A 25,328-nucleotide genomic window follows, 5' to 3' on the forward strand; every position below is an offset into this window, starting at 1 on the left:
GTTCTCCAGAAAAACAGAACTAATTGGATATTCAGGTCTGAGAGTTAGGAGCACCAAGGGGTAGGGGAAGATCCCAGCTCAGTAGGGCAGACAGCATATTCAAACATCCTCAACAATTTTGTTCTACTTAGGCTTTCAACAGACTGGGTGATACCCACACACTTTCGGGAGGGCCATCCATTTGACTTTACTCACCAATTCAAATGCTCATCTCTTCCAGAAACACCCTCTCAGACATACCCAGAAACAATATTTAACCAGATATCTGGGCAACCCATGGCCCAATCATGTTGACACGTAAGATTAACCATCACATCTAGTATTGTTTTTGATGTTTTGATGTTGTAGTTATTTCAGTCCAAATATTTATCGATGTGTGTATCCCCTCTAGAACAGCACTGCCAAGAGAGCTCTTAGCCCATGTCTGGCAATCCCAGCAACTATTTAACAATGCATTCAGTTTATTATTTCATTAGCCCCTGGATATTAGAAAGCATTTCTTTATATCAAGCCACAATCTTTGTCTCTTTATCTATTACTTGTCTAGTTCCACTCCTTAAGGTCACTCAGAACAAAAATCTCATTTCTCTGTCATGTGCAACTCATCAGTCATTTAAATACAGTGCTCATGTTCTCCTAAAGCCTTCTTAGTAGAGGTCCAAAATCAAGTTCATGACAAATCCAAGATTAGCATTTGCACTTGCAATTCCTAGGCCTCAACTGTATACTTGGAAAAACAGCTCTACTTTCTCTGGGTCACAGTGCATCCCTACCAATTATTTGGTTTCCTGGAGTACTGCAGTCCTTCACTAGCTATCTTCTGCATTCTAACAATATTTGTTTTAAAGATTTTATTTATTTATTTGAGAGAGAGGGAACGAGAGAGAGCGAGCACATGAGAGGGGGGAGGGTCAGAGGGAGAAGCAGACTCCCTGCTGAGCAGGGAGCCCGATGCGGGACTCGATCCCAGGACTCCAGGATCATGACCTGAGACGAAGGCAGTCGCTTAACCAACTGAGCCACCCAGGCACCCCTCTAACATATTTTTAGAACTTGTTTTTTGCTGCAAATGAGGACAGATTCTGTTTCTTTTTTTAAATTTTTATTTATTTTATTTAAATTCAATTTAGTTAACATATACTGTTTTATTAGTTTCAGGGGTAGAATTTAGTGATTCATTAGTTGCATATAACACCCAGTGCTCATTTCATCAAGTGCCCTCTTAATGCCCATCACATAATTACCCCATCCCCCCACCTCCCCTCCAGCAACCCCCAGTTTGTTTCCTATAGTTAAGAATCTCTTTTGGTTTGCCCCCCTCTTTGTTTTCATCTTATTTTATTTTCCTTTCTCTTCCCCTATGTTCATCTCTTTTGTTTCCTAAATTCCACATACAAGTGAAATCATATGGTATTTGTCTGACTCACTTATTTCGCTTAGCATGATACTCTCTAGCTCCATCCATGTCATTGCAAATAGCAAGATTTCATTCCTTTTTATGGCTGAGGAATATTCCATTGTATATGTATGTACCACATCTTCTTTATCTATTTGTCAATCGATGGACACTGGGCTGTTTCCATAATTGGCTATTTTAGATAATGCTACTATAAATTTCAGGATGGGGCACCTGGATGGCTCAGTCAGTTAAGCCATCTGCCTTCAACTTAGGTCATGATCTCAGGGTCCTGGATCAAGCCCCGAGAGTTGGGCTCCCTGTGCAGCGGAGAGTCTGCTTCTCCCTCTGCCCCTCCCCCCTGCTCTCTCGTGCACACACTCTCTCTCTCAAATAAATAAATAAAATCTTAAAAAAATATCAGGACGCATGTATCCCTTTGAATCAGTGTTTTTGTATTCTTTGGGTAAACACCTAGTAGTGCAATTGCTGGGTGATAGGGTAGCTCTACTTTTAACTTTTTGGGTACCCTCCATACTGTTTTCCAGAGTGGCTGCCCCAGTCTGCATTCCACCAACAGTGTAAGAGGGTTCCCCTCTGTCTGCATTCTCGCCAACATCTGTCGTGTCCTGACTTGTTAATTTTAGCCATTCTAACTGGTGTGAGGTGGTATCTCATTGTAGTTTTGATCTGTATTTCCCTGATGTCGAGTGATGTTGAGCATTTTTTTCACGTGTCTGTTGGCCATTTAGATGTCTTCTTTGGCAAAATGTCTGTTCATGTCTTCTGTCCATTTCTTGACTGGATGTGTTTGGTTTTGGGTGTTGAGTTTGATACATTCTTTATAGATTTTGGATACTAGCCCTTTATCTCATATGTCATTTGTGAATATCTTCTCCCATTCTGTAGGTTGCCTTTTGGTTTTGCTGACTGTTTCCTTTGCTGTGCAAGAGCTTTTTATCCTGATGAAGTCCCAATTCATTTTTGCTTTTGTTTCCCACAGATTCTGTTTCAATGTTGTTTGTTAGAAAATGTGATGGACATGAGGGTATGGTTCAGTTGACATCAAAAGAGATCAGAACTTTCTAGAATACAACAAATGCAGCCTGGGATGCAAACAACTCCATCAGACAATCACCCAGCTCTGAAGATTGCAGTATTGTAGCACTCTGAAAACCACAGTTTTATATAGCACTATTTAATTCCTTCAAGCCCACTGCCAACAATTCTTTTACTTGAAAGTGGATTGCTAGCACAAAAAATTTTTCAATGACTGTTCTACAAGTTGAAATCACTGTACCTTGGCAAGGCCTGTCGAAGTCCATTCTCTCTCTAACAACTTGGCTGTCCCCTCCCCCCAGCAGTTTCCCTTCCTTACCCAAACTCTAGCTTCTCAACATTCTGTCTCAATATTTTCATGCTCATATTTAATGCATTTTGTTACCTTTGACAAGACCTTGATCAATATTTTGTTACTTTGAGGCAGCCGTGATCTACTTTCATTCACTCTTGGGAATGCATCTTTACTTTCCTATATGATTTTTATTTTTACTCTTGTTTCTGAAAAATAGGTGCCATGAGGAGGCATTTTTTCATTAATAGAAGAACTGTGTAAAATTTAAATGAAACATGAAAAGGAAAAACACTTTTCAAGTAATTGGAAACCCATGTTGGAAGAATATAAATAATTCTATTAAATAATATTTCTGAGTCTAATTCTGTAAGAGGAAGTTACAGGAGTCTACCAAGAAGCAAGTGTGGTCTCAAATTATATATAATAGAATTAAATCAACGATAATTGTAAAGATACCCAGAATAGAAAATAATAAGCAACAAGAACACAGGTGATGTGATTAACCAAGATGAGAATGAGTACTTACAGGGGATGGTTTCAAAGTGAAGTAAAATTTCAAATTAAAGAATAAATAAGAAAAAAAAATAAATGAAAATAAAGTCGTGTCTTTCTGTGTTATTAATATCTTTATACTCAGAGACAATTATTTTTATCCCCTCCCCCAAGAGCCTTCTAATTACTACTAAGAAGACCTGTCTAAATAAAAGGATGAGGATTTGAAGATTAAAGAACAATAAAGAAGAAAATCTTATATATTTTCATCCTCATGGATATAATTTAATTTTAGTGATAAAGGGAAAATGAGGTAAAATATTAATTGAAATTATTAGTTCCATTCAGGCAAATATTAAGTATGTAAGACCCATTTGACAAGAGGGCAGTTTCCAATATACCACTGGGCTTATGGAATTACATAGAAAAAGTGGTGAATCAGGGTAAATTACATCAGTTTTTAGGCATATACCATGCCAAACCACACAGCTTATTTTGAACAAAACACCCATATTTATGCTCATTTCTACGGCAGTGTTGTTTCCTATGCAGGACAGAGAAATCATTTTAGTTAAAGTTCTGTTGTATTCAACAACAAGCCATTGTCTTATGGGAACATTTGTGAATATTGTCCCCATTACTCACATTGCTGTAACCTATAGCTTACTAGTTTAAAAAAAAAGTATTGAAATGCAAGAGCAAAAACCAAGAAATAAGACCAATTGAAGTATAAAATGTAGCATATCCCAAAAGGGGAAGATTTTTAGAATATAAAGTAGGAATATAGTAAGAATATAAGATACCAATTTTCAGAAGAAAGCAAAGGATAAAGAAAGCAAGAATAAAGAAAGCAAATAATCAGTGCACTTTGGGTAGAAACAAAACACTTGAATGATAAGTAAAAAGAAAATCTAAGTAATATTCCACGGTGTGTGTGTGTGTGTGTGTGTGTGTGTGTATGTATATACACACACACACCACATCTTCTTTATCCATTCATCAGTTGATGGACACTTGGGCTGTTTCCATTATTTAGATATTGTAGATAATGCTGCTATAAACACTGGGGTACATATATTATTCAGCCATAAAAAAGAATGAAATCTTGCCATTTGCAATGACAGGGATGGAGCTAGAGAGTATTATTCTAAACAGAATCGGTCAATCAGAGAAAGAAATATACCATATGATTTCACTCATATGTGGAATTTAAGAAACAAAACAAATGAACGGGGGTGGGGAAGAGAGGGAGGCAAACCAAGAAACAGACTCTTAACTGTAGAGAACAAACGGATGGTTATCAGAGGGGAGGTAGGTGGAGGAATGAGTTAAATAGGTGATGGGGATTAAGGAGGACACTTTGATGAGCACTGGGTGTTGTATGGAAGTGCTGAATCACTGTATCGTACACCTGAAACTAATAGTACACTGTATGCTAACTAGCTGGAATTTAAAAAAAAACATAAAAAAATAACTATATAAATAAAGGTAAAAAAATCTAAACTGTGACAGGATGAAAATATGACAGGAGCTAAATAATTGAAAAGAAAACAAACAAGAAGAGTACTAAAATGAAGGTTAGTGCAAAGGCAGGACTATGAATATGAAGGAAAAATGTGATAATATAATGGGGCAAGAAAGTTTACCAGTATAAAATATCTTTAACTTCTGATTAATATGTTTTGCTTCAAATATGAGTATATATAACACTCTGAATGTCAACTTTTCATGAAAACAAACCAAGGTAATGATATAGTATTTCCTTCCCAATTGGGGCTTTGAGAAAGTAGCCTGTACCTATCACTCCTGTCCTTGGGGGACAGGTGACTATCTCAAAAAGTGAGAAAAGTAATATTAGCATACTATTATGCTAAGATTTTTTAAAAAAATGGATAAACTTGTACATTTGCATTTTATTAATACATTAATTTTAACAGTTTGGTAATGCACCAATAGTATTATAGATCTATTTATATTTAGATCTATTTATAGATCTATTTTAAGTCTAGCATATTCATTAGCGCTTTGCAAATATACAACATATAGGATTTCTGACTAAAAAAAAAAATATGACAAACATTACCAAGGCCAAAGAATATGTAGTTTCTAACTTCATTATAATTGGAAACTATCTAGTCATTTTTCTTAAGTATATTCATATACACTTCAAATGTTCTGGGCATATAAGAACATCATGTATTTGCATTTATAGAATGTGTTTATAAATTAATTATTGAGACAATTTAATCAAGTGTTAATTTGAATATAAATTTGAATACATATATAATTTTTTTCTACTCAGAAAATAGCTAAAATATTGCAACTCATTTGCTTGGCATTTTCAGGGACTCTGGTATTCTGTTTAGGTGAATATTCTAGCCTTTCCCTTCAGAAGTTCAAACTTTTAAATTTTAATCACCTTTGAAGGAAATCTTTCTCAAATACTACTTTTCTGCGTATGACTTAACCTTTTCTGGATACCTCAGGGTCATTATTAGGAAAATCAATAGCTGTGCTGGGTTGCAATACTCTGCTGTCCTCTGGGAGACTGATGAGTGCTTCCCCTAGAACAAATGACCCTAGGTGACTCTGTTCTTTAATTTCTTCTGTACACTTTTTGTACTTTTCTCCTGTCCTCAATCACTGTCAGGCCATCAGTGTGTCAGCCTCCAGGAGTCTCCGTCCCCACTTCTCTCTCCCTTACATAAATCATTGCATGCAACCTCTCCTAATTTGCTGCTACATTTTACTGTAAATGAGACTTATTAAATTGAGGGAGGATAGAAGAGAAGAGAGGAGAGTAGTTAATGATGCCAAACTTGCAAATACTATTTGAAAATGAGTGTTCCTGGACATCCTTGAAGGTAGAAATGATAGGAACCACACTTTTTTGAGACAAGTTATACTTTAAGTGTAGCAATGCTTGCTTCATCTCTAGTGAAACCAGATAGCTGCATCAGTAGATTTTTTTCTCTGGAAGTTTAATGGAGAACTCAGAGAATGGGAGTAGAAATTGGAAGTATCTAATCCTCTTGGAAATAATCCAGAGGGACCTGACCTGGAGAAATCTTTCTGTTCTTGTGGGCTAGCCTTGAGGGAACAGGTCCCTTTGGGAAATAGCACCCTCCAATATCAGCTCACAGTGCCAAAGGGCAGGTTCTTCTAGTCAAATGCATGCCTGTTGAGGTAACATTCTTATGTATGGAATGAAAGTGGGGGGGAGGGTGAGGAGAAAGAAAACTCATTGGAAAATTTTAAATCAAGTCTTTTCCTTTGATTTACCAATCATCATAAGGTTCATCTCAGTTTGAGCTTGCTGTATATTATTTAAAACTTTTTGTTTATTGACTCCATATGTTATGTTCAGTATTTGGGTTATCATCAGTATTCCAGTTTAAATTATGAATTTTTCATACTTATCATTTTGTCCATTAACTATGTGGTGAAAGAAATTGAACTTTCACATATTAAAAGAAAATTTAAAGTCACCCTCATGTAAAATGAAAGAGAAAGGTGAGGTTGGAGTAGAAATCTTATTAGCAGCGTAGAATTAATAATGGAATCAAATTTTATTTCCATTCCCTTTCCATTAATTCTCTAAGAATAAAAGAATAATAAGGAAACTCATGCTCCCTTACAGTTTATTGAAAACCACCCAGCAAATGTTAGTGAAATGCTATACATTCCAAGCACCATATGTCGTTAATTAAAATGTCTTTACATTTCTTTAGTGAGAGAACACACATACTAATTCCTTTGTTTTAAAATAACTTTCTGAACTTGCATATTTTCTAATACAACCTAGGATCTTTCTATCTCTCCAAAAGTTTGGCCTCATTACTTCTATTCTCCAACTGTTCACTGACTTTCTGTACTAAAGGTAGAAAAATCAGGAAAGTCTTTGAAATGTTTATGGAAAAAAATAAAGAGAACATGAACAAGACAGGAATTATACAAAAGGGCAATTACCATGAGCCTAATGGTAATACCAAGAAGTATTTAGGTAAGTACAATCAACAGAACTTGAGTGGAGAGGGGGTTTAAAGGGAGATATAGTTTTGTTGACCAAGTCTACTAGGTTTTGATTTTGAGTGATTTGACAAACCATGAATTACCATAGTGAAAAAAAACAGACTATGAGGAATGGCCATAGCAATACAGTTAAGAACTGTATTCTGAAGACAGTGTTATAGTTTGTAGGGTACCGACAGACAAACACATATAGGAACTCAGAACAGGGACTCACAAGGTTAATCATGAGAATTAAGACAAGAATAAAATTATTACAATTATAATACAAGGTTAATCTAGTACAAGATTCTGAGGTCAAATTGGTGCTGCAGCTCCATACTATTGACCTAGAACATTTTGAATTAGGAAGGGGATGTGTCCTAGGGTCTCAGGCTAGGCTGAATTTCCATATGGGGATTAAGGGGTTTCCATTGCTGACTCTGAGGAAAGAAACTAGACATCCATTCATTATTCAACTCATATTCACTGAGTGCTTCCTAGGTGCCAGAGACCACTCTAAACTTAAGAATTAACAATGATCCAAATAAATTATCTGATCTCTTAAAGTTTACATTCATGTGGTTTGGATACTGACAATAACCAAATAGACAAATAGATACAAACTATAATCTCATTTATATAGTAACTACGATGAAGAAAAACAAATCAGAGGAAGGGGTTGGAGAATGTTGGCAGGTGCAATTTTGGATACGGTTGTCAGGTAAGTGTCCTGACAACTTTTAAATGAGTATCTTAAAGTGAGAAAATAGAATATGTAGTTATTTGGAAGACACGGAGCCCTGGAAAATAAAACGACAAATTCAAGATCCCAGATGGGTAGGAATGTGTTTGTTCTGTTCAAAGAACAGAAGGGAGGCCAGCATAGCTAATATAAATAGGCTTATAAGTCAAACTCTCCATTTCATTATAACTAATAATTAATATCAATCTGTATTTTTACTGGTCCTTTAAAATTCACATTTGTAGGGTCTTTAGAATTAGCTTTCATGAAAACAGTCTCATGCAGACAAGATACGTTGACCACTTATCAATTTTATCTGGTTGTTACAAACAAATACAGCCTATAACAGATCTAAGAGAGCTGATTATTACATAAGGAAGGACAGACTGCTTCACCATATTAAATTTTAATCTAGTGTATGAACTATTTTCCTTAATTGCCAGAGTTTCCAAGCCTTCAACAAGGAAAAGCTTTCATGTGGTGTGAATCCTCTACAACACGATTGCTTTACTTAAACACAGGGCGGCAGGGTATTTTTAGGACTGTTACTTCATAATTTTTAGTGAAAGCACTGTGCATACATGTATGCTTTGCAGGATGATCAATAGAGGCCTTAAAATTTCAGATATAGTTTTTGTGCATGAATGAAATTTGTAGCTTATAAAAACAATTAATAAAATTATCTACATCTATTGTAACTTTTCTGGAGATTGGTCACCACGTTTTGAAATAAAATACTTAATTAGCAATAAAAATGAGGGGGCTATTTTTTTTTCATTTTTGGTGATTTCTCTTTATCCTGAGAGAAATAATATTCATGGTCAATCATATGCTAGACTCTTCTGTTCTTCAGAGCAGAAGTATAGAAGATATAAGGAAAGAAAGTCTCAGGAAGTTTTACTTTTCAGATTTGAAATTCAGATATAAAACTGACTTTTGTAGAGAAGGATGTTAAGTTATAGTTTTCAAGTCATTAGTCTGTGAAATGCAGGGCTTGAACTCACCACCCTGAGATTAAGACCTGAGCCGAGATCAAGAGTCAGACACTTAACTGACTGAGCCATGCAGGTGCCCTGTCCCTACTTTTTAATTGTCCTGGCTACCTCTTACTTAATCATCAAGATAAACTACATTGTTAAAACTTTCAAGAAGCCTTTATTAACTTTCTCTTTTCTCAGACTGGGTTCAGTGATTCCTGTGTTTGCTCATACAAGATCTGTAGTATATCTTTGTCATTGTCTTCCAGCATTATATTGGCATCATGTTATGGCTTATAGTTGCTCAACAGATTGTACGCTTATTGTGAATGGGAACTATTCTATGCACCTTTCCTACCTAGTTAAATTCTATGTGTGTAGTACATGTTTAATGAGCTGACTTGAACTTGACAGGTAAATGATGTAAGCATCAATTGTGTTTGTTGTTTCTTGACATCAAATTAAATTTCTGTTCAAAAGGAAAAAAATAAAGTAAAACAACTCAGAAGGTTTGAAAATATTCATCCAATCAGGAAAGGCAAATAGGTTCTGCTTTTTGAAGCAGTGGAAAGAAATACAAGTCAAAGTTTTAAAGTCATGCATTTTTTTCTTCCCACTAAAGGAGGGGCATTATATTTTTTTCAGGTGAAGTCTCAATTTGTTTCAGACAAAAATTTATAAGAGATGTATACAGGAGTTAAGAAATCATTGTAATTAAAGACATGAGCTTGAAGGAAATTAATTAAACTCTGATTATCACAGTTTTGGAAACCTAGGCTTCACCTATTATTATTATCATTATGGGTTGTGAGAGAGCTGAAGAAGTGAGTCCTATGCCCATGAATATTGGATTTATTTTAATGACATGCTCCAAAAAGGCTGCTCCTGTTCCTTTTAACTACAACTGAACAAAAATTTATACAGCTAATAGTAAACTGGTTAATGTTGTACTTTAGGTAATAACAAGCAAGTCATTTCATGTTCCTTGACTTTAGTCTTTAAGTTATAATTTATATGATAGTATTAAATTAGTTAATTAATTCCTTGGTTTGATTCTTCTAGTCTCTTTTGGGAGAAAAAAATACTTAGAAAGAGGCATTTGCATTACATATTTTGGAAAAAGCTGGGTTTATAAAAGGTCCCAAACCAAAAGGATATTTTGTCACATTTTAATGCACAATAATACATCTAGTTTTAGTGCCTTACACAAGAGCAAAGCAGCATGCAAAAATCATACACTCTCTGTCAATAGCTCTGAATACAGATTAAATCACTTACAGAAAAAAAGAAAAAAAAATTGGCATTATAAGATCCCAAAGGGGTGTAAAACTTCACTAATGTGTTTTCCTCTACGGGTCAAATAAAGATTTAATGAGCTTTATGTGTAAATGTTTAGTGTTCCTAAAATGAACACCCAAATGTATGGCTTAGAATCTTCCACAGTAGGAATATTGCCAAAAGAAAGAAAAAGGAGCAAGTATCAAAATAAAAACATGTTACAATCTGGATATATAATAACAACTGGACCCCTTTAACTGCAAGCTCCAAGAATCTACTGTTGTTATAAAGGTTATTATTTATATGGTAAACATTTTCTCTTGTAATAGAGTGTAAGGGAAAAGGAAAAACAATGACATTTTATCTCATTTTGGTCTCCTGGAATGACAATAATCCTAGCATCAATTTAAGCACTGATCTGCCCTTCAGGAAATATTATTTACATTTCAGTGGGTAGAAACTTGGACTGATAAAAGAACGTTTTTTCTCAACACTATTTATAGTACCAGTAATGATTTTTCTTTGGCTTCAGTATCCCTTTATCACCCAATGCTATCTTGGTTGAAAATAGAAATTCACATTTCAATAATAAATGTATCAAGGCTATGATTTTTTTAAAAAAGTTGATGCTGATTTTAGTAAAATGAAATGGATTTATGTAAAATTTGTTGTATCTTTTCTCTCATCATGATCTGCTTAAGTTATTTTCATAGAAAATTATTTGTACTTAATAATTTTTTTACAGATTTTTTTTATTTGCTCATTTGAGAGAGAGGGAATGTGCCAGCAAGAGCATGAGCAGGGGGTAGGGGCAGAGGGAGAAGAAGAAAGAGACTCTCCCCTGAGCAGGGAGCCTGATGCAGGGCTTGATCCCAGGACCACGGGATCATGACCTGAGCCAAAGGCAGATGCTTAACTGACTGAGACACCCTGATGCCCCTGTACTTAATAATTTTTTTATAGGATTTTATGTGCTACACCAGGAAGGACCATACTTTTATGTACAGAAGAGAACATATTGAATTTCACAGTCCCTGCAATAAAATTGTTTAAGAAGTTAGGTGTGCTGTTTGCAGTAGACTCAAGTCCATATATGTTAGGTCCATGATTAGGAGAAATCACATAATTGAGGTGAAGGTGAGTGCCATACTGGTACTATATTCTGTAAGATGCCCAAATAATTTGCTGGTCTTGATTTAGTCTTCTTAAAAATTGGGGCAATATTACAATAAGCTTATGTCTATCTATTTTATTTTATTTTTTAAAAAAGATTTTTATTTATTTATTCATGAGAGAGAGGGAGCGAGAGAGAGAGAGAGAGAGGCAGAGGCAGAGGGAGAAACCGGCTCCCTGCTGAACAGGGAGCCCAATGTGGGGCTTGATCCCAGGACCCCGGGATCATGATCTGAGCCAAAGGCAGATGCTTAACCATCTGAGCCACCCAGGTGCCCCAGCTTATGTCTATCTAAAGGAAACACTGAAGTTTAGGATCAGTGGCTTCTCCAATAGATAGAAAAATAGCTTTGTTTCCATTTAAAAGCAAAACAGCAAAATACTGTAGTGGATGATATGACAGAAGTGCTGCTCCGGAACATGACTGTGGATGATCTCAGTAGATGAGTTAATGAAATGAGATTCCAGGCACAGCTCAGGAGACATGGGGTTAGTTAATAATGACATTCAGAACAAAGGTTGAGGCAAACAGCTGGTGCGAGTGCTCAGTGAAACCATGAATGCAACATTCCAGACAAATGGAAGAAGTAGGTCGGGCAGGATTCACGGATTTAGAGCCATGGGTAATTCAGCACTTTGGACAGTTCCCAAAGACAAAGCTTCCTTCCAGGCACTTAGAGTACTTATCCTTTAGATTACCAGATCAACTCACTTATTTAGACCTCTTCGTGTCTCACTCATACCTGCATGTGATCTTAATCCTAAAGGAATTATCTGCATTTAACAGAGCTCTGTGGTCTGTGTTTCATATGAAGCCTACACCTTCAGTCCTGACATAACGGTTCATACCGTCTGTTACTTGATTTTATGTCAGGCTCACCACTGGGCTTTGTTCTATTAGCTTAATTTTAAACTTGACTCAATATGAAAAGGTAAGGATGGGATCATCCAAGTCATGAAAAAGAGGCTGTTTACCAAGATCCATCAGAACCAAGTCCATTGGGCCATATGCATGGCAAGGGCACTCAGCAGCTGTTGTATAGCAGACTGAAATGAGGTGTTAGACTGAACGAGGAGTTGGTGCTGCAGAGAAGAGACTTTAAGAATCTGCTAAAACTCTGCCTAGGATCATGTGGCATAACTGTAGATAGTAACTCAAGCACACTAAGGCCTTCCTTGCAGCCTCAGGTAAGTAAAAGAATTGCTCTTTTGGAGCAAGTAATTTGAGCCAATTTCTAAGAGGCAGATCAGCAATTCAGGACAGCCCATTTTGTTTCTAGTCAAAGGACAAACTGCATTTTATTTACATATATTCACTTATTGTAATATTGCCCCAATTTTTAAGAAGACTAAATCAAGACCAGCAAATTATTTGGGCATCTTACAGAATATAGTACCAGTACATATATTCACCAAGATTAAACTTAGAATTATTGACAGTGAGACTAAAATGCATACATATGAGAAATACTTAAAAGACTATATTCTTCCTCTTAACTACTTTTCAGGTAGGTGTCTCCTATTCTGAAACTGATTGGTGGGGATGAATACTATAAGACTGGTTTTCTCAATGATGGGCATCTTAACTAGACATTTTATAGAGGACTTCCTTGATCTTTGTTAATAAAAAAAAAATGAATGGGTTCCCAGTTCCTGACAAGAAATGCACAAGTTAGGTTGTTAAGTATTTATGAGAAAGAAGAAGCAGGGGCTGTCTCCCTACCTCCATTTGCATCAGCAGTCTTGATGTTCTGGTGTGTGGGTTGGAATCAGTCTTAAGGACCCAACATAGTTAACAGGTCTATAACCTTAACACTGAGAGTAACTCAATTTCTTATTTTCTTTAGTGGACTTGTAGTTATCAAAGATGAATTTTTTAGTCTGGCTGAGGGCTGTAGAGTACTGAGAAGGCATGTGAATGTTCTAGCAAGGAGGATGGAGCAATGGCCCAAACACTGCAGAAGGAGGAATATATAACAGAAAAACCAGGACTTTACTGAAGAAATCTTATGAGAGATTGATATCATGAAAGTTTGACAAATATAAAAGCTCTCAGGTCTTTCTTTGTCTAGGTGAGTAGCACATGATTGTTATTCTATATATTCTGAAAGCATCAGCTGCAGAAAAGGCATTCCTCAGGTTTCCTTGACAAGTAACACACTAAGTGGTAACCCTGAGCATAGAGCTTATGATCAATCTGAAGGAATAATAGTGATTTTCATTAGAATGTCAATTCTACTGGTTCCTCAGCTGTAACTGTAGAAAAATCCAAAGATCCCGAGATTTGAGAATGCTCCCTAGATGTCTGCCTAAATGGTTATTTGACCTGAAAAAGGAGTATCTTATTCATCCAAGTACACCATGTGTATTTGCAAACAATGGTATTGATTGCCCAAAGTCATATATATAAATCAGCCTTATTAGTCAATGATCAGTTCTATGGACATGGAGGCAATTAACAAGCTGGCACCAAACTTTAGGAAACTAAACTCCCAATATTGAAAAGATGTCTAAAGAAGATTCAGGACAACCCACCCTGGCTCACAAAACTTGGCTACGTTTATACAGTTTCAAGATAGTTCCAACAAAATTTAACTGGAACCTAAAATTTAAGTAAGACTATATTTTTTAAATATTGTTATTAAATTTCATGGCATCTAGTTTATCATGAGAACAGTGGAGATTTAGCACGGACACTTGGTTTAATTTTTTCACTTTCTATACAGTTAACACAGTCTTTATTTTTACAAAAAAAAAGAAAAGGTCATATTATTAATCATATTACTCTTGGAATGCTCCTTATGTTAAGCCACTGGTTCTTTGTGACATAAATATAATATTTAATAAGGTAATTAAATACAATGCATTATTATTGGCAGACATGCAAACTAATGAATACCACTAAATAATGTCACAAAGCCTGCTGGAAAATATAGTACAAAATTTATTGTTCATTTACTCTGACTTCTTTGATATGAGTATTTTCTATGATTTATACAGATAGTTATTTTTCATATAGTGTAAGCCCGGTTATACGACAAACACAGCTTTTGTATTTAAAATATTTTCTCTCTCTTTTTTTAGATTTAGAGAGAGAGAGAGAGAGAGCATGAGCAGAGGGAGCAGAGGGGGAGAAAGAGGGAGAGAGAGAATCTCAAGCAGATTCCCCACTGAGCATGGAGCCCCACATGGGGCTCGATCTCATGACCCTGAGATCGTGACCTGAGCTAAGATCAAGAGTTGGACATTAACAAAATGAGCCACTCAGGTGCTCCTGTATTTAAAATATTTATTTTTATTTTTATTTTTATTTTTTTAAAGATTTTATTTATTTATTTGACAGAGAGAGACACAGCGAGAGAAGGAACACAAGCAGCAGGGGTGGGAGAGGGAGACGCAGGCTTCCCGCCAAGCCAGGAGCCTGATGTGGGGCTCAATCCCAGGACCCTGGGATCATGACCTGAGCTGAAGGCAGACGCTTAACAACTGAGCCACCCAGGTGCCCCTAAAATATTTTCAATCAACTTCCACTATTATTCATTTTTGACAGTATGAACAAGAAACAATACTCATGTGTAAAGCCATGTTCTTTTCCTGAGTATTTTTGCTAATTTCTTGTAAATGTGGCAATAAGCAAGTAAATGTCTTAGCCATAAAATAGGCATATGTCTCAGCCTAAATTACCTTAGGAGTGTGCAAAGTAAAAGAAGAGATTTTAATACTTCTAGCAACTTTAAAATATTAAGTTCTTAAATAACTATAGTCCACTGGGCATCCACAAGTAAATGAAGGGGGAAGTGGACGGCCAAACTGATACCAAACCCAACTTATTTGCTGATGGTAAACCTCAGGTATTTTACGCACTAAGCAGCAATGTATATATTATTAGTTTTGTTTTTAGTATCACTCACTATTAATTATAGTACAGTCAACTAGATTCATCTTTCAAGTTAATAACAAATATATAAATATAGTTCACACATACAATAACTGTGAAATAGGAATAAAAATAGTGTTCTCTACCGTTTTTTTAGTCATATCATTTTAAAGTTTCTTTATGCATACACAGATACATAATTTCATTAGACTTACACTATATGCATGTAGATGTCACTTAAAGGTAGAAATGTGATCATATCAACATGTTATTTATATTTTTCAATGCTACCATTCCCCATTTACAGCTAATTCTACTGAGGTTCAGAGACACTAACTGGGTTATTTAGTATTTACAGTGGTTAAGTAATAAAGCCAGATTTGGAACTGAGAGAGATTCTGGCTCATGTTACAGTGCTCTTTCCACTGAAACATACTTCCCGCATTCAAGTTTTCAGTGTCATTTACTGTTCATTTTTGACTCGGGTACACAAGGAGACTTGCTATTAGACCAGAGCTTTGGAGAGCATGCAGAGAGCATATCTTCCTACTTCATCATTTTGCATGGGAGGCAAGTGAAGGCCAGTGAAGTGAAGAAACTGAGAAAAACCACACAGAGATAATGACAGGACTGGAACTCAAGCCCTGAGATGCTCCAGAGATGAAGATAATTTATTTGGAAGATCACACACAGTTTAGCCTCAGGATGCCATCCAAGCCTACTTCAGGGGATATATACATATCTCTTGGCATCTGAAGAGTAGAGTTAATCCAGATGTAGCTTAACTTTTTTTTTTTTAAGCAAATATGTTTCTGAAATGACCTCTTTAAAGCTCTCAACCCAAACACAGTAGCATATTGGTAATCTGGTGTCTTAATGCATCTCAATCAAAGGAGAAAAATGTGATGCAACAAGGAATACATTTAGCAGTAGAGCTGTGCTTACCTTCATAAGTCCCACTTTCTAGGAGAGCACCACTTTTCTCCAATTCCATAAAATCTTCAACGGTGATGAAAATATAGTCTACTCCAGGGACCTCACCCTCCTTATGTGGCCTTGTGGTGCCTGAATAAGGAAAATTTAAAAACAAAGAAAGACTCTTAAGTGATTTGTTGTTGAACTTTAGAAATACCACCATACTTCTGAATATTCAATAACACTTGTTTGTACATCCTGCGAGTTGGCAGTTTGCATTTGTCCTTCTGTTTGTTTGGAAACAGAAAATAACAGGGGTTAAAGATTAAAGTAAGTATACAAAGCATTTTTCTTCAACAAGCTTATAAAGAGTTCATTGCCATGGAATGTGGTTGCATAGATTTTTTCCAGTGAAAAATGCAGACCGTTGTGCCTTTTTTGAAGGGGCGTTTTGAATACTGGGCCAGGAGTCTGCTAGCTCAGGAATTTACATATCTCACTTCTATGAATGAACCTTTATTGTTCTGTAGATTGTCTTGCTATGACATAAAATACAATGGAAAATAGAAATGTTAGCAGCATGTCGATTTATCTTTATATTTTCATGATCTCTTTTGTGAGGGTACTTTTGGTTTTCATTTGTTAATTTGCACCAAAAAATATATTTGATTTAAAGGAACACAAAATCTTTATTATTACTTAAAATTAATTAAATAGTTGGAATTGGTGATAATTGAGGTAGTATTATAATGCTAGTAATAGTTTCCTTCCTTCCTTCCTGCTTGCCTGTCTGCCTGCTTCCCTTCTTTCCTCCCTCCTTCCCTCCCTCCCTTCCTTCCTTCCTTCCCTCCCTCCCCCCCTCCCTCCCCCCCTCCTTCCTTCCTTTCTTCCTTCCTTCTTGCCTTTAGTTCTGATTGGATTGGGAAGTGACATGCTCCAAGGAGTCGCTTCATGGGTCCACCACTCCTGTTTCCTATAGAATGAATGGAGCTCCTGGAGTCAAAGTGACAGAAACATCCACCTATGGCTCAGTGCAGGTGTACTGGAGAACTCAAGCTTCCAGACCTGCTGTCCAGTGCATGAGGCAGGAATGAAAATAGAGACATGGTAAAGGCTGTAGGTTTGTTTTCTGGTGCACTTCCTTCTCTGAACATGCCTTAAGTTCTTTTCTTTTTTCTGTGCTACCTAAATAAAACATTTTGTATGATCAGGTTGCAATTTCCATAATCCATAATATGCAAATAGTTTACAGAAATACACAGAGGTCAAATATAGAAGCAAGTATTAGTACACTGGCAGGCTTCTTCATATTTAAAATTTCCTCCATATTCTCTGTATACTAAAGAAATATTTTAAACCCTTACATTTAATTTTCAGTCTATGAAATCTTTATGAACAAGGCCATGAAAATAGCCAGTCAGCTCTTCTTTTGGTCTATTAGGATCAAATCTGAGCTGCAAATGAAAGGCATAAACTCATGTCAGAACATACAATCTGTTAGGGAAATTGATTTTTGATAAAAATGAACAATTTCCATCGAAAACATTTTTTGAAAAGATTTGAAGGCATTATTTCCTAAAATTAGATTTTATAACCCTTCTTTGGAGGTTGCAAAACAATTTTTTCCATAATCACACTTAATGACTTTCCCCTAAATTTGTTATTTCATTTTGTTCAGCTGAGCCACATTTTGCAATATTTCCTACTGCTTTTATGCTATAAAATATAAACCTCCCACACCTAGTAATGCATAATTTTGTCAAATTAATGTTTCTATGAGAACCTTAACTTTCAATATCCTGACTTTTATATGCTTAACCCTTCTGAATTAAAAGCACATTAACATAGTTTTTGGTAATCAATTTGTTTTTCTGTTTATTTAGAACACACTCTAATCATTAAGAAAAATCACATAACAAAGATTAAATTTTCCTTCCTAATTTATCTGCATATTTCAGAAGCTACACACTTTGATTAATTAACTGCTTGCAGCATGGTAATGCATTCTTACCACAATGTGAGCATAAAACCACATGCTTGAAGGCAATTTCCAGGCCTGCTTCTTGACTGGAGTTGCTTGCCTGTGTCAAACTCTAGTGAATGTGTTTGTGGTTGTGATTTTTAGGGAGGACCATCAGTACTCTGGTTCACTGGGTAGGTTTTCCATCTCTACATTGCACCTGAGGATAATGTGACTGATAATGTGACAAGCTCTTGCCTTGGGGATACAGACTCCCAATGGCTACATCAGTGTCACCTGTTGCCATGGACCTGCTTGACGCTGGCTGCTTATTTGGACTGGGGGCTCACCTACCTCATTATGCCTTGAAGAAATTCTACACTATAATCCCAAATGCTGCAATTCCCATCTTTGACATCCATCTCACATCCTCTTTTTTCATTCTTGTCTTCTTTATAATTATAACCCCCAGTCTCTTGATCTCTTCTAATTTCCCTGGTGTTCCCCAAATATGGCTTCATTTGCCTCTCTAAATTCTAAAGGGCTGGAAACAACCTAGAATCTTGTCTCTCCTTTGGTTCACCTTCACCATTTCCCAACTCTTAATAAGCTCCCAAGTTCACTGTTGGATATTTCGTTCATAGACTGCAGTTGATACAGAAAACCATGAGCATGCACTAACAAAGCACCCTACAAATTCAGGTTATCCAATATCAGTTGGATACTACTGATGCTTGGCAATCTTTTTATACATCTTCCCTCTCTGTGACAATCTCACCATTTTCTAATATTCAACTGCTTTGACTTTCAGCAGAAGATATTAGCTCATTTTCTTTTTGGTAAAGTAAGAGATAATCTGAAGTCAAATTCCCTGAAGTTTCTTAATTTGTACTTTCCTTTTCTGCATTATCTTCACCCTTAATTGCAATCATCCATCTATCTTGCTAAGATGAATCCTTTCTCTTCTGCCTTCTTGCAGTTCAGTTCAGCTGTTTTTTTCTTTTTATAAATCAGAGTTAAATATACAGATATTTTGAAGATTCTACCATTCTACAGAGTTCAGTGTTTAAATAAAAGCGTACTGTCATCACTACTCCCCATACCCTTCCTTTACCCAGAGGCAAAGACTTTTAACTCTTTTAGCTGATTCTTTTACTTCCATACATTTAAAATTTATTTATGATGTCCCTTGTTTCTGTTTGTTTGTTTACTTTATTATTTCCTGATTTCTTAGTAAAGCAAAGTGAGGATTTAGCTCTTTTTTGCCCACACTTCTACACATCACTTCCTCCTTCTTACCTCCTCCCATTCTCCCAATAGAACAAACTTGTGTTTAGATTACTATTTAATGTTTACAATAATAATACTAGGTAAATCTACTTCCAGCTGTATCTTGTAGTGTACTAATTTTCCTTTCTTGCATAAGTTTCATTTACTCTAGATTTAATGTTTCCATTTCCAATTTTCCATATATTAATAGATAATTCAATTAATTAACTCCCTCCTTGTTGGATAAACATACAAGCATATCTGATATTTCATCATGCTTATCGTATTGAAGAAATCACTCCTGGAGCTTCTAACCTGCTCCAATCCAGACTATGTTGTCCTACGACACAGCTGCCATCCTGGGATCATCTTTCACCATCATCCTGGGCATTCACTTTGCCTCTTCTGTGTTGTACTGCTCTCTCCCAGGTCCCATGTCTCTTTTTGTGGTCTAGTTCCTCACTTTGGCAGAGCACATCTGTCAGAAGCTTTCTATCAAAGGTTGCACAGGAGCTACATTTTTTGAGACTTTGCATGTCTGAAAAAGAGTTTATTCCATCCTCATGGGTGACAAATCTGACTCAGCATTTCAGGAAAATATCATAATGGAAACATACTTTCTCTACACTGTTCCTCTGTTAATGTCACCACCATCCTTCTAGCCTTGCATGCTTTGAATCTTTCCCTCAGAGAGGTTTAGCTGGAAATAGATTTATATAGTATTATACCATCCCATGTTTTTAAAAAGGGAAGTGGAATCATGGTGTAGCAGAAAGGTTTTCAAAGTTGGAATTCAGAACATTTGCATTCTATTTTTGTTTTAATAATTTAGATATGTTGTCCTGGATTAAAATATCATTTCAGTTTATTTATATATTTATTTTTATGTAATCTCTATACCCAAGGCGGGGCTCAAACTCATGACCCTGAGATCAAGAGTCACATGCTCTTCTGACTGAGCCAGCCAAGCACCCCGACATACGGATGGCCAATAAACACATGGAAAGATGAGCAACATCACTCATCATCAGGGAAATATGAATCAAAACTACAATGAGATATCACCTCATACCTGTCAGAATGGCTAAAATTAACAACACAGGAAACAACAGATGTTGGCGAGGATGCAGAAAAAGGGGAACCCTCTTGCCCTGTTGGTGGGAATGCAAACTGGTACAGCCACTCTGGAAAACAGTATGGAGGTTCCTCAAGAAATTAATGATAGAGCTACCCTATGACCCAGGAATTGTACTACGAAGTATTTACCCAAAGAATACAAAAGTAATTCAAAGGGTTACATGCATCCCGATATTTATAGCAGCATTATCTACAATAGCCAATTATGGAAATAGCCCTAGTGTCCATTGATTGATGAATGAATAAAGTAGTACACACATACACAATGGAATATTCCTTAGCCATTAAAAAAAAAAAAACCGAAATCTTGCCATTTGCAATGACAGGAATGGAGCTAGAGAGTATTATGCTAGGCGAAATAAGTCAGAGCAAGATAAATACCATATGATTTCACTCTTACATGGAATTTAAGAAACATAAAAACAAATGAGCAAAAGGAAAAAAAAAGAGAGAGGCTAACCAAGAAACAGACTCTTAACTATAGGGAACAAAACTAATGGCTACCAGAGGGGAGGTGGGTGGGAGGATGGGTGAAATAAGCAATGGGGATTAGAGAGTGCGCCTGTCGTGATGAGCACGGGATACTGTGGAAGTGTTGAATCACTGTATTGCACACCTGAACTAATAGTACACTGTATGCTAACTAACTGGAATTAAAATAAATTTTTTTTAAATTAAAAAAATAGAACATCATTTAGTTGACCATCAGTTGTCGTTTGCAATGAGGGAAATAATACATATGAAAGGGTATTAGAAAAAGTAAAAACACGAACATTATGGTAACATGATTGCATTCCTTTTTAGTAATACTAATAGTACTACTAAGAATAATACAATTCTAACAGACATCATTGATGGTATCTTACTTTTGGAATCTACTATAATTAAAGTTTTAAGTAAATTAATTTCATTCACACTAACACTTCTTAAAACTAAAAAGTTCTTATACCTAAAGACTCAGGTTGCCAAGGTTATTGTCTGGGTATAAAGAAACATTCAGTTGCGAGGTGCTTGAATGGCTCAGTCAGTTAAGCGTCTGCCTTTGGCTCAGGTCATGATCCCAGGGTCCTGGGATCGAGCCCCAAGTCGGGCTCCCTGTTCAGCAAGGAGTCTGTTTCTCCCCCACCCCTCCCCTTGCTTGTGTATACTCTCCCTCTCTCTCTTTCAGGTGAATAAATAAAATCTTTAAAAAGAAAAAAAAAGGAAGAAACATAAGTTGAGATATAAATCCATTTCCCTTATTAACATGCTAAAATGTGAGACACAATGGTTCAATCACTACATACAGGGGTGTTTTGTCTTTTGTTAGCAGACATTTAGAACCAGTAGAGTCTATGGACTAAGTTGCAAGAAGTTTCCTACCATTTGCTGAATCATCTGAAAAATGTGAAAGCGCTCATAAAACCTGATTAGTGAGTCATTTAATTTTACCCACCGGCATAGGACCTCCAACAACAAGAGTCAGAAAGCATGATTTCAGACCTACTCATCTAGGAAGAAAAGATATTAGTTGTTGTTAAATCAACTGGCCCCCAGAAGGAGAAAGCAATTGACTAAATAAAGAGAAAGCAATTGGTGATCTACAACATCCCTTGGGAAAGAAAGAAGATTCTAGAAATAAGGCAAATAATGTGAAATGTGATGAAGTGTTGTACGATGGGTATCTGAAGCTAATGGTAACTCTTATCTAGACTGGAGGAATAGTTAAGTTGAATTTCCTGAAGCAGTTACTACTTACCTTATTTTTATGCTGAAATAATTATAGTTACTTTCCCAACTCAAACGATTATGAATCGAGAGGTGACAGTGAAGCAACACTCAGCAGTAATAACAAGTTATCCCCCAGCATTAAGAATAGGGTGGAAGCTAGGTAGAATAAAAGAGGAAGTACAGATGATGAATCATAGAGCTAAAAGTTGAAGCTCATCTTCTTTTAATGCTCTTCTATATTTTGTTGGAACATTCCTAAGTAGTGTTTAGATAAGTCCAAAATAAGTCTTATTATCCAGAATATGGTTTATGAATTTCATTCTCTTTCTCCTGGACCACTCCTCCAAAGGAAAAATAAATAGAAAGGGAATGGAGGAAATGCTACCAAATTGAGGCTTTATCTCCTATTGCTTCATTTCTTAAAAAAACAACTTATTTAATAATTGCTAAATTAAGTACTGTATGAATAACACCTCCTTCATGAGTTAATAAAAGCATATAGCATTTTGGCTCAAAAGACCATGTCTGAAGAGAATGAATGCTCCCAAATGGTTAGCTTATTATTGATACATAGTGAAAGCACATCAAGGCCACTGGTCATTTTGTTACCATGGCAACTGTGGTTTTTTTATTATTTTTCTACTTTTTTAATGAAGGAACATTGGTCCTTTTGTCTTAGTAAGGAAAGAGCAAGATGTTTGTGGTAAATGTAATTCTGAAGCTTATTTTGCCTCAGCCTTCAGATATGTTCTAATTTTAGTAAAGTGCTTTAAAAAGCAGTTATTGGATTATAGAAAAGTATTACTACCTAGATAATGGTCAGTGCAGTCATCTCTTGTAATCTATTTTGGTGTGCTAAAAGTTCTACAGTGTCCATTGCACTGTAGGCACCCAATACACACTTGGTAAAGAAATAGACTTGGAATCAATCATTAATAGTCAATGTGCTCTAAGTAGATGGGTCACTGTGTGAGAATCTGAGAAACTGAATTATTTTCTTAAGCATGTTTCTGAATACATTCTCTCTTTAGTCCTGGTGTTTCTCAACTGCAAGCTGAAGAAAATAAATCTTGACAGCTACAGTGATTTCCTCTGGATTCGACCTTTAATTAACTTACTCTTAGATTTCTGAAGACACTTCTTTAGTTTGTCAGTTACTCATTAGCAAGTGTGAACACCATCACCAGATCTGTGTGTGTGCTTCCAATAAAAACATTCAGGAGATTCCTTGGCCAATGCCTCTAATCAATTTTTATATAATCTGCTTAGATCTTGGGATTTATTACACTCATTTTCAATCAAATAAAGTCCAGAAGTATGATTTTATATAGACACAGAGCTAAAGTTAGCAAAGCAAATTAAATAGTTTGGGTCACTAAATTCTACGTGATAGATTATAAAGCAGTGTGAGCTTTATAGATTTCCTATTGGCTAATGGGGAGGGTTGGGTTAAGGTCAAAAAACAAAACCTGCAATTTGGTTCAGTTAATCACCTATTAGGTATAAGAAGTATTTACTGCCTCAATAAAACACTGCATATTTTATAAAATATTAAATATTTGACAAATCCATTTGCAAAATACCAGGAACTTTGACTTTTCTTCTTAAAAGTATATTGCTCTAAACTTCAGTAATTATTTCAAAACTCCCTTATCCTCTAAAATAGCATGCTGCCAACTATTGTTTAAAGTTGCACTGGCAGGCACCTGGGTGGCTCAGTTGGTTAAGCGACTGCCTTTGGCTCAGGTCATGATCCTAGAGTCCCGGGATCGAGTCCCGCATCGGGCTCCCTGCTCAGCAGGGAGTCTGCTCCTCCCTCTGACTCTCCCCCCTCTCATGCTCTCTATCATTCTCTCTTCCTCAACAAATAAATAAAAATCTTTAAAAAATAAATAAAGTTGCATTGGCATGGCTAATAATGTTCTGTATTTTTCAGACACAAATTTTTGAAGAAGAAACCTCTCCTTGGATATATCTGATATACAAGTTCAGACCAATGTCCCATATGGCACCAATTACTGTTTTACATCTTAACAGTTTGGATTGAGGCAGTATCATACCCAAACAAATGGTTCTTAAAACATAGGATGCATCAGAATCACATGCAGAACTTGTTAAACACAGATCGTATTTATAATTCAATAAATCTTGGGTGGCACCTGAAAATTTAAGTTTCTAACAAGTTTTTAGGTGCTGTTGATGCTGCTAGTCCAGGGACAATGATTCGAGAATCACCACGCTAAGCTCGCTCAGATCTCTGGAAACTCAAACTAAAAGCAATACGAGACTTCATTATCCATTTAACTACAACAACTCATAAAGTATGTGGTTTGTGACCTTAGCATTCACCCTAAAGTAATCGATAGTCATGTTGTGGGTTCAGAGGAAACAAGCCCTTCTTCATTTGTTGGTGCATAGGTGTACAGTCATGAGAGGTATACTGGAGCCCTGCAACACTCTCTTAATGTTACTGCACATTGCTTTTCCATAGTTCTCTTAGAAGTTAATTGAATTTGGAAGATAATGGACAAATCCCCATTTATGTTTGCTTATAAATAACTTTCATTATTGGAAGTAATATAAACCATCTTGGTCCTATGTATGCAACAATATGGCTTAAATCCTAAAAGACATAGGAGGCTTGAATGTGGCTCTCCAGGAGTGGTAAATGATAACACGGCAAGGAAAAACAAGTATCTGATGCAGAAAATTTCTTGTATTAAGAAAATACTATGGTAGCAATTAAAAAAAAAGAAGACACAAATGAGAAATTTGGGGATCTCCAACAAGCAAGACAAAATAGCATCTTATTATTTCTCTATGCCAAGGTATCTGATTCACTAAATGTTAAATTACAGCTTGCTTACAACTATACTAATCAGACTCAATCAGGGGATGGGCAGCATGCATGATGGAATTAGTACCCATAAAGCCCTCTGTTGGAACAAATTATTTAGAAAAATATATCCTTACATCACTTCCATGATTCCACTTATATAAGTATGTCCCTGGTGTAAACACTAGAGAAAACAAGGGG

General features: G+C 36.0%; 2 protein-coding genes across 3 annotated transcripts in view; both read right to left on the reverse strand.

The window, feature by feature from the left end:
- MAGI2 (membrane associated guanylate kinase, WW and PDZ domain containing 2) overlaps positions 1 to 16,472 on the reverse strand; it is a 555,911-nt gene extending 539,439 nt beyond the window's left edge. The window contains exons 1-2 of the mRNA XM_035723209.1: positions 16,433 to 16,472; positions 16,246 to 16,365 (exon numbers count right to left, since the gene is read on the reverse strand). Of these exons, the coding sequence (XP_035579102.1) occupies positions 16,246 to 16,365; positions 16,433 to 16,472 (160 nt within the window). The remainder of the gene's footprint in view (positions 1 to 16,245; positions 16,366 to 16,432) is intronic.
- LOC118356135 (membrane-associated guanylate kinase, WW and PDZ domain-containing protein 2-like) overlaps positions 16,337 to 25,328 on the reverse strand; it is a 747,678-nt gene continuing 738,686 nt past the window's right edge. Inside the window, exon 3 of one of the 2 annotated variants that reach the window (XM_035723242.1) lies at positions 16,337 to 16,365. The gene's annotated coding sequence lies outside the window, so the exon portion shown is untranslated. Of the gene's footprint in view, positions 16,366 to 17,172; positions 17,281 to 25,328 lie in introns of those variants that run through there. The other variant, XM_035723241.1, reaches the window with a different exon arrangement.

The sequence above is a fragment of the Zalophus californianus genome, chromosome 12 (assembly GCF_009762305.2).
Source record: "Zalophus californianus isolate mZalCal1 chromosome 12, mZalCal1.pri.v2, whole genome shotgun sequence".
NCBI classification, from domain to species: Eukaryota; Metazoa; Chordata; class Mammalia; order Carnivora; family Otariidae; genus Zalophus; species Zalophus californianus.